Here is a 15865-nt window from a genome sequence, read left to right as displayed (position 1 = left end):
AGATGAGTCTGAATAGTCTATCTGCGCTCGTAAATATAGATTGACACTTGAGGAAAATTAGAAATATATAAAACCACATGACGACAAAACAAAGCTATTAAAGCAGCAGAATAAAGAAACAAAACAAATGGCTGCGGTTGAAATAATACAGAAACTATTATTGAAAGAGACAGCTCGGAACATATTTCCCCTCAAGCACTCACAAGTATCCTATGGTTTATGGGCATGCTGAGATTTGATGAGGGGAACTACACAACAGAAGCTGTTGTGATGGAGAGACCTGCAGCTACAAAAAGATAAGATGGGGACCAAAGTACCTCAAGTATAATAAAAAAAAAAGCAGAGTGATGTGCCAAAAAGAATGCATGAAGCATGAAGTGAAATAAGATCCAGAGATCAGAAAATGGATCTAGTAGGTGAATATGAAACAAACATGAATCTTGTGTTCTCAGATTGCAAGGTTATGGCAAATAGTTTAGGTGCAAGCAATGAGAAGACCAAATTAAGATTCACAGTGCTCAAGAAAATATCTAAAAATGTTTCTGAACTTTCCTTGGACCACTTGAGATTATGTACCTCTGAATATATTGTAATTATGATAAAATAGCAATACACAGCAGTTGTAACAGATTACATCCAATTATATAGAATCTACAGCATAGGAATAGGTGTTTGTCAGTGTTTAGGCAAATGTGGAGTTGAGGCCACAATCAGATCAGCCATGATCTTCTCAGATGTTGGTGCAGGCTAGAGGGCCCGAATGGCCTACTCCTGCTTCTAATTCATATGTTTGTATGTTTAGATTCCACAAGAGGCTCCTCGCATTTTAAATACCTCTTTTCCGGATCCCCCTATCACCTTTCCCATAAATGTACCACATATCTGCTTCAACCATTTCACGTAGCCTCAAGTTCCACATACTCACCATTCACTTATGTGAAGAAAGTCTCCAAAATTCTGTATTTGATCTGTTCATGGCTATTTTATATTTATGCTGTAAGAGTGAAAGCTCTGGAAACACTCAGCAGGTCGGGCAGCATCCCCAGAGAGAGAAACAGAGTCAGCTTTTCAGGTCTGCAATGAAAGGTCATAGGTCTGAAACATTAGCTCTATTTCTCTCTTCACAGATGCTGTCTGACTGGCTGAATGTTCCCAGCATTTTCTGTTTTTATTTCAGGTTTCCAGCATCAAGAGTATTTTATATTTATGCTCCCTTGTTCTGGGCTCATCCATCATAGAGTGGACATGGAAAAATTATTAAACTCCTTCATTATTTTAATGACCTCTGTCAAGTCTTCTCTTTGTCAAAGAAAAAAGCCTCAGCCTGCTCAACTTTCCTTGTGATATCTAGGATGCATAAACTCTACATATAAAAAATGTGCTATTCAAATGTTATAAAATAAGAAGTCTTGTACTATGGTGAATGTTTCTCCCTACAAAGTAAGCAGAGCTAAAACATCTTTAATATTTGTGAGATATTTGGCAGCCTCAAAAAATAGCTTCTCTTTACAAGAAATGTGTGATAAAATATAAGCAAACATTTAAGATCATATTGCCAGTGGTTTGAAATTACATTGACAAAATAACAACATAACTGTTTTCTTGCACTATGGAAATACTCATTAAAATTCATTGAAGTTGCAAATGGACAATGTGCTTTCAAACTAAAATTGTTACCGCCAGTCCTGTGATGTGATCAGCGCTCTACTCATAAAGGTGACTATACCTCACCCACCAGTACACACCACTTCCCAGTTGTTTACTGAACTTCCCTTTAAAAGATACTTATCCTGTCATGACTGGCTATGATTTATTCACCAAATAACCAAGTGCTTATAAGCTAGTTGGATTTACCACCAAACCAGAACTCGTACACACTTAATGAAGGACAGCAGTAACCTGTGTTGCACTTACTACCAACTCACCCTATCCTGAATGTTCCTACGGTTACATCTACTGATCTGAAGACACATCAGAATGGCCCAAGAAAAACCACAACTGTAATGCTATCTTGGTCACGATGTTTCATTATAACACAATCACAGCAGGTACGCTGCATTTACTATTGATGTACACATTAGCCAAGCTTATAATAGAAGCGAATGCCAAAAAGAAAATCTCTACAGCAAGGTCACATCCTGTGAGTGTGAAATGTTCTTTCAATTTTACCTTACACCTTGTTGCTTCACTTTATAACTGAATACTTCTACACGTGAAAATGAAAATTTCTTGACGGAACTTAAAAGAACCCCAGTTTGTCTTCAGCCATTCAGAAGCAAAGAAACTAAAAGCAGCCCACAACAAATGACCGAAACAATTACAGCCACCTTTGCCTGCTGCACTAGTGTCTACTTCAAATGCATTGGTCCAAAATTGGCTGGAAAATTAACAGCGAGATCACAGTGCATGCTGTTATTTGTGTGTTAATAAAAACTTAGACATTTGCAATGAGGGAGAGGTGCATCTTGTGTAGAATCTTCGGCTTGGTGAGCCGGGGGCGGGGCCCGCTCGCCGAGGTGTAAAATGACATGGGGTGTGCGTCCCGACATTACCGCGCGTCATTTAGATTTTCAGTTCGGTGGGCACGCAGCCGACTCGGCTTTACGCCCATCGAACTGTCAAAGGCCTATTAAGGCCATTTAAAAAGCCACTTAAGCAATTACCTGAGCTGCCCGTCCAACCTTAAGGTTAGTGGGCAGGCGAATAGCCCAGGCGGCCTTCGCATTTTTCATGGAACTTAATCCACGGGTTGGATGAGGTTTCATGAATTATTTTAACTTTTCGCAAAAGTTTTAATTAAAATTAAGGCACATGTCCCAAATCATGTGACAGTTTCACATGAGGGGACATGTCATAACAATGTTTTCACCGCTTTATTAAACTGTTTAACCATAAAACTTATCTCCCTGAGGCACCTCTGTGCCTCAGAGAGATTTCTGTGCTCTTTTGTGTGCATGCGTGAAAGAGCGCACTCTCAACTCAGGCAACCTGCCCCCAAACCGCACAGGGAGCACACAGCCCTTCCAGGTGTGTGTCACGTTAGGAGGGCCTTAATTGGCCCGCCCACATAAAGTGGCGACACAGGCCCGATTGGGGGCACCGATCAGGTCAGCACCCGCCTCCGCACCGCCCGCCTGGCAGACAGAAAATTCTGCCCCTTTGAGTTGCAAATTGCCTCAAATTTCTGGACAACATGCACCATTTCATCAGCCTCATGAAAGTGGCAGCTTGCCATCAACCTTTCTATGAATGTCAGGAATTGCTGGATATGCACTGCAGATACAAATTAAACTTGCTGCCGCAAGTTGGACTGGTGTTTCACGCCACAGGAACCTTTGAGATGCCCTGCTTCAGCGAATTCTGGGCCATTGTGAAAAATTGCAAAATGTTTTAGAAGTATTAAAACAGGCATATAAATAGAATATAGTGAGTTGTTAATACGTGCAACACTAGTTGGTTGTTTTTGAGTGCAAGATGGAAATAATTTCATTCACGAACTATGTAACTCAGTCATGATTAAGTCACATGAATAATTGGATATGGCCAATATCTTCCATATTCCATTCCACCTATTCCATTCTCAGCCTTTCACTATCATGTGGGCATATTTGTGTTCCCTATCCCACTTTCACATCCATCCCGGTCCGACACACACACAAACATGCACACACTTCCATCGTGTTTCTGTCACTTTAGGTCATGTTTTACCTTCTGTTCTTTTCTTCTTATTTGATGTTTTATTAATATGATCATTTACTTCATTTGTGACTCTGCTTGTCCTTGACAGGTGGAGGAGGCGGGAAGTCTGCTAATGTCAGATTATTTGTATTTTAAAGTTTTTAAAAAAAGATTCTATCTGCACAACAAACTCATTTGCATAAGCTTGACATTTGTTGCTCTAGTAATTTTATCTGATAATGGCCTGATTGCAAAGTGGATCTGAAAACATATTCCTTAATTGTGTGTTGCTAGGTAACAAGAGGGTTTGACCATAATCAGGGAAAGATTATGGACTCATTTTAGTCGCTGAAAGGTTTAGCTGAGCAAAGACCTGCAGAAAATTGCTTTTGGATTTTTGATGTATGCAGTTATTCATGCAGAACATTAACCAATCATCAGAATTATTAGTCAAACTGGTAATATGATACATAAAACACATCCATTTTCAAAAACAAAAGGAATGAACCACTAATCCATCCAGCCTGAAAAATAAAAGTAAAAAATAGAAATGACTGAACCCCTGTTCTTTTTATAAATACTTAAGCCTTCTAGGAAATGTCTATGTACTGTGCAATGCATAGTTTTATAAAAGCAGCAAAATCACTCGTGAGTATACATGATTGAATACAAAGAACAGCTGGTCGATTGGAGTAGAATTTCTTTACTCTGATAACTTTGTTTAAAATATTTTGGGCTAGTATACATTATTGTGAAAAATAAGGATATAAGAAACATTGAGAGTGTTTGAGTCACTGGAACCAAAGGAAAATCCCAGGTTCAATCCGAGGTCTGTACTAATTAAGTTACACTGATTTAGGTTAAGGAAAGGGATAATCTCTCAGGGTCCTCATTTGCGATTGCTTTCCAGTGGTGGGTCGCTATCAGCGTGGAAGATTTGGTGTGGAGTGTATTGCCCCACTCCATTCCATGGTCAAATAGCCAAGTTGAGTAATGCCTGATCAATGGAATACATGATGGCAAAATATTGGAGGAGCAATCAGTTGAATGAGAATTTAAAGACAGCTGTAAAGTTGAGATATAAATATTTGATAATGTTCTTAACTATTAAAGATCACAAAATAGGTGCTACATTCAAAGATGTGGGTCACGTACCATAAGTACTCTAGCTACATCAAGCGTTAATTCTCCATCATCTCTTACAACCCCTCACCTATCTTTGTTGTCAGATTAACCGAGACCAGTCCTGGATGAGCTCCAGATTCATCCATTTAAACATTGAGAAGATCAAAGCCTAGTCACTAACTCCATTCCCCTCCCCGGCATTATCCAACACCTCTCTTTACCTCTCCACCTCCTCTTGTCCTTTCCTAAAATGTATCACCTTAATAAGCCTCTAGTAGCCCACCCTATTATCTCCTCCTTTCACTCAGTGCTGATCCTTGTCAAATTACACTTTTGAAGCAACTTGTAATTGTTTTTAAGGTAAATGTATATAAATGCAAGTAGTTGTTGACTAGAGCTTAACTTTGGTTTCTTGACGTAAATATATATTCAGTATCTAATAGTGTTATGTCAATGCTTTCAAAAATAGAAAATTCTCAACTGCTGTTATTATTGGAGATCTGTTTCATCTGTCGCTCATCTTTGAGAAGAATGTAGTATGGCTATTAAGTCGGTTGAACTAATTGATTTGAAACTTGCCACTGTTACCTTACCGAGTTAGTATGGAGACCAACTTGCGCTCAAATTCAGTTTTACGCATACATATAGCCTCGCTTACAAACCCAAACACTTGTTTGCAGCTCATACAGGGTCTTTAAAGGTAAAAGCAAAAAACTGTGGATGCTGGAAATCCAAAACAAAAACAATAATACCTGGAAAAACTCAGCAGGTCTGGCAGCATCTGTGGAGAGGAACACAGTTAACGTTTTGAGTCTGAATGACCCTTCAACAGAACTAAGTAAAAATAGAAAAGGGGTGAAATATAAGTTGGTTTGGGGGGTGGGGTGACAAGAAGAGCTGGATAGAGGGCCAGTGATAGGTGGAGATAACCAAAAGATGTCACAGACAAAAGGACAAAGAGGTGTTGAAGGTGGTGATATTATCTAAAGGAATGTGCTAATTAAGGGTAGAAAGCCGGACGAGCAAGGTACAGATAGCCCTAGTGGGGGTGGGGTGAGGGGAAGGGATCGAAATAGGCTAAAAAGGTAGAGATAAAACAATGGATAGAAATACACTTAAAAATAATGGAAATAGGTGGGAAAAGAAAAATCTATATAAATTATTGGAAAAAACAAAAAGGAGGGGGAAAATCAGAAAGGGGGTGGGGTTGAAGGAGAAAGTTCGTCATCTAAAATTTTTGAACTCAATATTCAGTCCGGAAGGCTGTAAAGTGCCTAGTCGGAAGATGAGGTGCTGTTCCTCCAGTTTGCGTTGAGCTTCACTGGAACAAGGCAGCAGGCCAAGGACAGACATGTGGGCATGAGAGCAGGGCGGAGTGTTGAAATGGCAAGTGACAGGGAGGTCTGGGTCATGCTTGCGGACAGACCGAAGGTGTTCTGCAAAGCGGTCACCCAGTCTGTGTTTGGTCTCTCCAATGTAGAGGAAACTGCATTGGGAGCAACGAATGCAGTAGACTAAGTTGAGGGAAGTGCAAGTGAAATGCTGCTTCACTTGAAAGGAGTGTTTGGGCCCTTGGACGGCGAGGAGAGGGGAAGTAAAGGGGCAGGTGTTGCATCTTCTGCTGTTGCATGGGATGGTGCCGTGGGAGGGGGTTGAGGTGTAACGGGTGTTGGAGGAGTGGACCAGGATGTCCCGGAGGGAACGATCCCTGTGGAATGCCGCGGGGGGGGGTGAAGGGAAGATGTGTTTGGTGGTGGCATCATGCTGGAGTTGGTGGAAATGGCAGAGGAAAAAGGTAATTTTAAGGTAATCTTTAAAGGTAATTTTACTTTGCAATCCAATGTACAAACTTGGATAATCTAGGAAAGATCAGTCCCTAAACTTTACAATCCCTATGGTTAATGCTATTGCTCATATCCAGGCGTGCAGGAATCTAACTGTGGAGAAAGACCCATAGCAGAAACACAGACATTGTCAGGCTTTAAACTGGTGAAGGGGGGGAAAAAAAAATCGAGTTAAGATGGTTGCCCTGAGAGCACTGGTGAAGAAGCTGGCAGCTACTGATGCAAGGTGTTTGGAAGTCAGGTGAGTGGGATGATGTGTATATATATATATATATATATATATATATATGTATATGTATGTTACACCCAATTTGTGAAACTGCCCATTTCATGAACTGGGCAGACCCATTGCACAGATCATGAAATAGGCGGTTTGATTGCTTGTTTCATGAAATGCCCAGTGCTATATACAAGTTTTAAAATCTTATTTGTAAGAATTGTTGCTCAAGGCTGTTACAGTGTACGAGCTGAACATCACGTGCTAAGTTGCTCAATAACAGCATGAACATTGTACATTTGGGAAAGTAGTTTGTCTACAAAGGCACAATGGTGGTTGGTGGAAGATGTAAAATTTAATATAAGTTTCAAAAGGACCAGTTCACATCTGCCTATTTGACTTGAAAGACTCACACAGCTGGAGATGGAAGGTGTGAAATACCATGCAGACGTGGAAAGTAATTGTTTACACCTTGCTACTTGACTTCAATGGTCCACACAGCAGGTGATGGAAGGTGTGGAATTCCAGGCTGGAAGTGAAAATAACATAGTGTTGACTTCAAAGGCTCATATGGCAAGTAACATTTAACAGTTCATTGGTGACAAGTTCATCTCTCCTTTGTTGTACCCAGATGAAAATGTGATGGCATTCACACCTCTGATAGAACCAGTATATAAGCATAGAAATCCATACTAACTAGCATAATCCTTGCAAACACTGAAGATGGATGACTGTATTGAGAGCTGTGCTGTTTTGTGGTCTGCTGAATATGAACAGAAGGTTATTGCTGTCCTGAAGCGTGGGAAAACTGGGCAGAAACTCCCAAGGGATGAATATCACATCCTGAAAACTTTTGCGCTTACATCTCTAGGTGGTGTGTACAAGGTTACCAAGAGCAATGGTAAGTACATGGCTACCAAGGAAGCAGTCCTGGACATCGTGCGGCAAGCCCACATTGGAACTGGCCATGGTGGTGAAAAGAAGACTCACAAGAAACTTTCTGAAAAGTATGCAAACATCCCTCGGTCTCTTATAGGACAGTTCCTCAGTCGCTGTGAGAGATGCATAGAAAAGCGTCACAGGCAGGAGCCAGCAACAGGACTGGTTGTGAGACCTCTGTCCTTCAATGACTTGAATGAACGTGGGCAAGTAAATCTGGTTGACATGCAGACTATGAAGGATGGAAGTTATCATTTCATACTGCACTACATGGAGTACCTGACCAAGTTCCACGTCATTCGCCCTCTGAAATCCAGGACAGCAGCTGAGGTTGCCCATGAGCTGCTTCTCATATTTCTAGACATCGGAGCTCCACATATTCTTGAGTCAGATAACGGAAGGGAGTTCACAGCACAGCTCATCCATGAGCTGGCAATACTCTGCAAAGAACTGGTTTTGGTCAATGGGCATCCCAGGCATCCCCAGAGTCAAGGCTCTGTGGAACGCAGTGATGGTGATATGAAGCTGAAGCTAATCACCTGGATGCATGACAACAACTGTGCTCAGTGGAGCTGTGGTGTCCGTTTTGTTCAGTGGGCAATGAACAGCAGTTACCATGAGGCTATAAAGATGGCTCCTTACCAAGCACTCACTGGAAACAAACCACGGTGCAGCCTCAGATCAAAGTTGCCAAATGAGCTCCTCAGCAGAACCTCCAGAGCTATTGAAGAAGAAGAACTGGAAAGACTTCTTGAGGAGAACATAGAAAATCCTGATTCTGAACTGGCCTGTGGACAATTCCCCCTGGATAATGCTGAGCCGGCCCCAGAACCATCCACCACAGACAACTCTGAATCGGCCCCTGGACCATCCAACATGAAGGACCTTGAGCAAGTGCCAGAACCATCCACCATCAATGACCCTGAGTCACCACCTGGACCGCCCAACGTGAACAACCCTGAGCCAGCCCCCGAATCATTCAACATGGATGATTCTGAGACATCCCCGGGACCATCTTCCATGAATGACCTTGAGCAGGCCTCTGGGTCATCCGCTACAGGTGGCCCTAAATCTGATGAAGAACTTCATCCTGCCAGACATGCAAGGAAGGTGGCACACCAGGGCGTTAAACAACAAGCCAAGCAGATGATGACACGCAGCACAAGGTCATTTGGGGCAATTGGTGTTGGAGACAATGTGGCTGTCCCAGTGTTAGCATTTGACCATAGCAAACGTGTGTATGAAGGTATGTATGAATTGTATTTATGCTGTTTTTGTAAACATTGCTGTATAAGCTATCTGAATGGTTTGTGGTGATCCTGAATGAAATATAGCAGAATATAAATCAATGAATTTGAAATGTTTGGATGTCACGATGAATCTGAAATGTACTTTGAAAGGCACATTATGCATGTATGAATTGTTTCTTTATTTGTTTTTTCTGTATTGTAGTCATTGATAAATATAAACTATATATGAATGGTTTGGATATAATACTGGTTGAAACGTAAGAGGACAGTAAATAGAATTAAGCAGATTATACATCTCTGAATGAAATTTTATTTTTTGTTCATATAAGTTGGCCATTTCATGAACTGAGTAAGCTTCCCAAAGCCCATTTCACGAACTGGGTGGTCAAACTGCCAGTTTCATGAACTGTGCAGGTAGGTTGCCCATTTCAAAGAATGGGCAATTTGACTGGCCATTTTATGAAATGGGCAGCTTCACAAATTGTGTGTAGCATCACGGATGTAGGATCTTAAATGATATGGATAGATACGTGTGTGTGGGGGGGCGGGCCGGCCTTACCATTTAGACAACTTTTTCACTCAATTTCTAGCATGCCGTTTTGAATCCCTTTCTACTAGATGACTGAACAATTAAGGGATATTTTTATTCATCAGTCAGCTCATGATAAAGCATAATGAATAGAACCTCCCACAAAATATTTTTTTATAAACCACTTAATTTACAGAAGACAATTTTAGTTTTATTTTCTTTGAATGGTACTATAACTTTGTCCTCTAATTTTTTTACATACATCAACTTACTGTGCCCCAAAAAGCCTATTTTTTTAAAATATGGTGCTCCCCTGTTATTGTCCTTCAGTTTCCCAGCTCACCCTCTCCCCAGGAAAAATACAATGGCAATCCTTTATAATATTTCTCTCTCAGAAACATTAAGTCATTTTGGACAACTCTGCAGTGCAGTCATTGTACAGTAAATGCTCTATTCTTTACAATAACTGCTGCTGTGTTTTTATAGAGAATTTGATGTCCTTTGAAGCAGCGAGCAGTATGCTTTAACCGCCCACAGTAAGACATTAATAGCAAGAATATATGTGGATTAAAACTTGTGTTCTAAGCAAAATACGTACCAATAAATGGAACTTAATGCATTTTAATTTGTGTTGACTGAAGAAAATTATTTGGAGTGGACCTGGCATTACAAATCTCTTTTATGGTCCTTGTTCTTGACCTAGTAATTGTAATTTGAACCTGTGTGTAACCCAGTAAAATAATGCTTCAGGTCTATTGATTTGGATCATGAAGTATCTCTGTGATAAAGCCAAATTAAGGCCAGCTTTGTCAGATTGAGGATGCCAGAAACTCTGTGGTTTTAATTACATTTACTAGTCACTAAGATCATTAATGCCAGTTTAATTCTAATTGATAAATCAAACATAGAGAAGATCTTTGTAGCCTGTTTGCACCTTGTTAGTGCTGTGCCAGTTCATTTTGTATTTCGAATGTGTCATAGAATGTTGACCGATTTTGGGCTTTCCCAATACTTGGAGAATACATGAAGCCAGAAACCTTGATAACTAATATCTAGCATAAACAAAATCAATTTACTCGATTATCAATAGCTTTAATTTTTTTTTTAGCACTGAGTAATTCTATAAGACAATTTAACAAATTCTGTTTTCTTCAACAATAAATTCCACGATTTTCATGATTAAATTATCAAAATGTCATCTTTTGCCATTAAGATAAGAAAAGCAATCAATGACAAATTAATTGTCAAGCAATGACTTAATGTGAAAGGCGCATTTTGAGGTTGAAGCTGCACAGACATTAAATTTTCAGTCTTTCACTGACATGCTATCTAGGCTAACAGCATTATACTGTGTCAGCTGTGGCTCAGAGTAGCATCCCTGCTTCGGTGTCAGAAGGTTATGGGGGTGGGGCTGGGGCAGGGGATGTTCAAGCCCCGTGCCAGGGTCTTGAACATAAAATCTCGGCTGACATTCCACTGCAGTATTGAGGGAATGCTGCACTGTTGCAGGTGCATTCTTTATTGTATCTCTTTCGAGTACAAACACGTTTCCATCTGTTCCTATTCAGATGAAGTTACATTGTTTCATGGTTTGCCATTGTGAGATTTGAACTCTTGATAATCTTTTAAATGAAAATGTCATGCATGAAGGACATGTAACTCTTTCGAGTACAAACCCGTTTCCATCTGTTTCAGATGAAGTTACATAGTTTCATAGTTTGCCATTGTGAGATTTGAACTCTTGATCTTGGGGTTACAAACCCAGTACCATAACTACTTGGCTATTTAGGCCAAGCTTATGAAGTTACATTGTTTCATAGTTTGCCATTGTGAGATTTGAACTCTTGATACTCTTTTTGAGTAAACCTGTTTCCATCTGTTTCAGATGAAGTTACATTGTTTCATAGTTTGCCATTGTGAGATTTGAACTCTTGATTTTGGGGTTACAAACCCAGTACCATAACCACTTGGCTATTTAGGCCAAGCTCATTCTTTATTGTAATTGTATAAATTAAGGTTAAGTGTATACAGGGGGGAGGAGGGGGGACAAATTGGATAATTATCTATGCACAAGTCAGCAGTACTGAGGGAGTGCTGCACTGCTGGGTGCACTGTCTTTAAGGGTTGATCATTTGATTATTTGTTTCTTGTTTACTCAAAAGAGTATAAAGAGGCACACACGTTGGCTGTTCAGACACGACACTTATGCTCCATCCAGAGGAGGTGGTGACCCTAGTGGGAGACTCTCGACATGGGAGTCTCCCTTTTTCCATCGGGGACTTGGCATGGAGGGTGTTGCATGCAGCAGTCCCATGCAACAGGAGATTAAGTCAGATCATGGACTCCCAGGCTACCTGTAATTTCTATGACCTTGAGGAATCTGTTTTCCATGTTTATGTATGATGTGTGAGGTTGCAGCCCCTGTTCCATTATCTAAAGGGTCTGCTTCTCAAGTTTTTCTTGCACTCCAGCCCCACGCTCCTGATCTTTGGCCACCCAGTGTGGAGGGATGCTGGGCAGTCTGATCAGAGGACCTCCTCGTTTGCCAGCTCCTGGGGCTGGCCAAGGTGGCCGTTAATGGGTTGAGGGTGTCATTTGACCTGACTACCTACCCCTCTTCCATAGTAATGTCTGTGCCGGGTGTCCCTGGAGAAGGAGCAGATGCTGTCTGCCGATACACTTGAGGCCTTCTGTGACCAGTGGGTGCCACAGGGGCTGGAGTGCATTATCAGCCCCGGGAATGTTAATTTAATTGGACAAGTTGAGAAGGCTGTGAAAGCATATGGCATCCTTGGTTTCATAAATAGTCATATTAAACAAGCATAGATTACAAAGGCAAGGGAGGTATGCTAAACTGTCATAAATCACTGGTGAGGCCTCAAGTGGAGTATTGTGGCCAACTCGGCAATACACAGGAAGGATATCAAGGCCTTGGAGAGGTTACAGAAGAGAATTACTAGAATGGTATCAAACAATAAGGGACTGCAGTTATGTGGAGAGGTTGGGGAAGCTGGGATTGTTTTTGTAACAGTAGTGAAAGCTGTGAGGAGATTTAATAGACATGTTGAAAACTGAGGGGTTTTCATTGAATACATAGGGAGACACTGTCCACTGGCAGGAGGGTTGATAACTAGAGGACACAGATTTAAGGTTATTGATGAAAGAACCAGAGGGAAGATAAGAACTGTTTTCATGCAGTAAGTTAAGACCTGGAACACACTATTTGGAAGGGTGGGGAAGCAGATTCAGCAGTAACTTTCCAAAAGGAGTCGGATAAACACTTGAAGGGGGAAAACGGCTATGGGGAAAGAGCATGTGGGACCAATTGTCGTGTGGCACAGAGATGACGGGTCGAATGATCTTTATGCTCAGTGATTCTATGCTAAGTTAGACTACCTATCAAGATTTCATACACGCATGCCACCCATGCCATAAAGTTCAGATTCAATCTCATCAACTAAATATGTGGAATAAGTTTGACTAACCATGTTGTGCCACTTTGGGTGTCTTGGTATCAGGTGTACTGTTTAGCCACAATGGATATTTGAAGCACGGATTAGGTCACTGAAAGTATTTTTGGGTCCAGTCTGACTTAATGTAAATATAAATAGAAAAATATATAAAGATGCCATCCACCCTGGAAAGCAAGGCATTCTGCTGGAATTTGAACCCAAGTAAAGTCAATTCTTTAAATGCATTTTTTTTTAATGTAAAAAAAACTGCTATAATGAAGAGAAGTATGAAAGGATATTTGTCAGCAAGGAAAGTATAACTTGTATTTGATACATCTGAGTTAGTGAGAGGATACAGTTTGGAGAATTTAAGAAAAAAATTCTAAATTTTGCCTACATTTATATAGTAGATAACATTGTATACTTTGCCCAGTGTATGAAAGAGTATTAATGGCAACATGGCTACTTTGGAGGAGTTGTACATAGAGGGGATCAAAGATGAGGCTGTGGCTGTGGTGGAGGGTGGGGGTTGGGGAAAGAGTGCGGGTTCCTGTTTTCGCTGTCTGCCAGTCTGCTACGACTTAGCTGGGTGGGGAAGAGACGCCCTAAACATTAGTTATGAAAAGGCTCTTGTGAGCCTTTCTGTAGTTGCAAATTCCTTAATTAAATTAATGCTTTTAAATTCATTAACAAATGTCCGCACAAAAAGTCTTAAAGCGACTGATGCTGGAAGAGCAGTATATTAATGTAGTACATATTATTGTCTGCCCTTGGTTAGCTCAAAGTTGAAGTCCAGGGATGGTAATCTTGGTCAAGTGTGTCTTTGTCAAGCAATACAGAAACGGATCACTGTGGCTGTTGTACTAGTGCAGTGCAGGAGACAGATAATTTTTTTGTTGAAAACTTTAAGTTGAATTTAATTTTCATTTATTTTTATTCAGGGGAACTTATAAATAGCATTGTAGCCTTTACCATTGCCGTCTGCTAAAACTTCTGTTATTTTCCATTGTTCTCCATCCAAGCAGTCAAAAACAGCTGCTCAAATCACATTGAAACAGTGCAAATCCTTCAGTGTTCCAGATGGAAGGGGGTTAAAGGTTATTCAAGCATGCTCTTGGGAAAGGGTGGGTCCATTTGTGAGTGCTTGACAGTTAAAACTTATTGTTCACTGGATTTTAAAAATAGCTGTTTAGGGAGGGAAAGGGGTCATTAACAAGAATTCTTGTAAAAATCCAGATAACATTGAGTGTTTCCTAAGGTGTAACATCAGCCCAGCAAAGCTTGTTGTACAGTATTAGTTGTATCTCAGACAACAGAAACATAAGTGGTATTTTACCAAAAATCTGTAATTAATGCTGGAAAGGGGAGGGTTATAAAGGAACTTTGAAGTTTCCTGCAGCACTGAGAACAGATTAAATATTTCTCTGCAGTGCACATTGCCCTTCAGTACCTCAATCAACTGGCCATTCTCTGTGAGTATGCCAAGGCAGTGGGTGTTGGCATCAGATTTAACTGTTGGGTGACATCACAACCTGATTCTGCCTTCACAAAGCATACACAACAGAAAAGTTTCCAGTAAGGTAACCAAATACCGCTTAGGAACAGGAACCTGGTATCTTGCTTCTAGATCATTAACCAAATGCTGTAGTTCCTTCTTCATCTCTCCAGCTAATTCAGCACTGGCCAGTGATTGACCTTCCTTGGTTATATATCTCAATCCCACACCAGGCAGAATGCTTACCTATTGAGCTACCAGGAACGTTGGTAAGCTAGTTCTTTAAAGTAAGAAATAATACAGATTTTTCAGCCATTAAAATGTGAATGTGCCTTCCAGTTGTGGCACGTTCACATTTTAATGGCTGAAAAATATCGTATTATTTCATTCCAGTTGTTTAAAATTTAATTGGAAATCAGAGAGCAGTGTGCTGTCTCTGTATGTGCAATTAAATACAGAGTCCTGGATTCTCTTTTTCGTGGCGATCTGAGTGGTGAGTGAAAATGCGGCTCTCCGTTTGTATCACAGTGAAAATAGAGTCAATACTGTAGCTTCAGCTACTTTATGAACTGCAGCAGTAAATGCACTGAGGCAGCATGCACAACATATTCCCCAGCTAAAGTCATCATTTAGCTGAACCACAACTGAAACTGTGAAACTTGAGAAGCTTGATATTTAATAGGGGAGAAGACAAACCAAATATTACGGCTTGATAGCATTGACTTGCTACAGATTAGGACGGAAGGCTGAGCAACAAGCATCTTCAGCATTGGAGCGTGTGGAACATTATTTTTAGCTGGGGGTGTGCAAATCATAACATTGGCTTTCTGCTCAGTAAATCCAAACAGTTGTGCGTTACTGAATATTACTTGCTGCCAAGGTGACAGATGAGTTTTCCACTTGGAGATTAAACTGCACATGTGCTAGCCCAGACTTTGGTACGAGTAGCAACAGTGAGGAATGTATGGTTAAACGAGGCTACCAGGAGACATTATTTGAACGGATGCGCAATAAAGAACGCTATTTGAGACCTGGTAGGTAAGGAATCCCTTAATTTGGTACTTCTCTGGCAAGTCTGTATATATTATTACAAAGCTTGTAATGTAAGCATTATTCAATAGCACTGAATCATATGGGAGGAAGGGATTATTGCCTAAGTTTTAGGATAGATTTCCGCCGGCAAATGTTAATCTACAAGAAACTAGAAAGCTGTCTGCAGTTTCCAAATCAAAATGCTGTACAAGCAGAGCAAATATAAATGGATTTTCCACGTTGTAATGCCAAACCAGAACAGTTTGTCTTTAGACACTCCCTTCTGGGTCAACTGGTTAGTTAT

The 15865-nt window shown here is 40.6% G+C and overlaps 1 protein-coding gene across 10 annotated transcripts in view; it reads left to right on the top strand.

Moving 5' to 3' along the window:
- The window catches only part of LOC121290130 (C-terminal-binding protein 2), a 321857-nt gene that overhangs the window by 182864 nt on the left and 123128 nt on the right, over positions 1-15865 (top strand). Inside the window, exon 1 of one of the 10 annotated variants that reach the window (XM_041210340.1) lies at positions 15340-15563. The exons of the other annotated variants lie outside the window; for them this stretch is intronic. Coding sequence (XP_041066274.1) covers positions 15494-15563 — 70 coding nt within the window. The 5' untranslated portion in view covers positions 15340-15493. Of the gene's footprint in view, positions 1-15339; positions 15564-15865 lie in introns of those variants that run through there. 10 annotated transcript variants of the gene reach the window in all.

Source organism: Carcharodon carcharias, chromosome 17, assembly GCF_017639515.1.
Source record: "Carcharodon carcharias isolate sCarCar2 chromosome 17, sCarCar2.pri, whole genome shotgun sequence".
NCBI classification, from domain to species: Eukaryota; Metazoa; Chordata; class Chondrichthyes; order Lamniformes; family Lamnidae; genus Carcharodon; species Carcharodon carcharias.
This window is presented reverse-complemented; position numbering and strand designations above follow the sequence as displayed.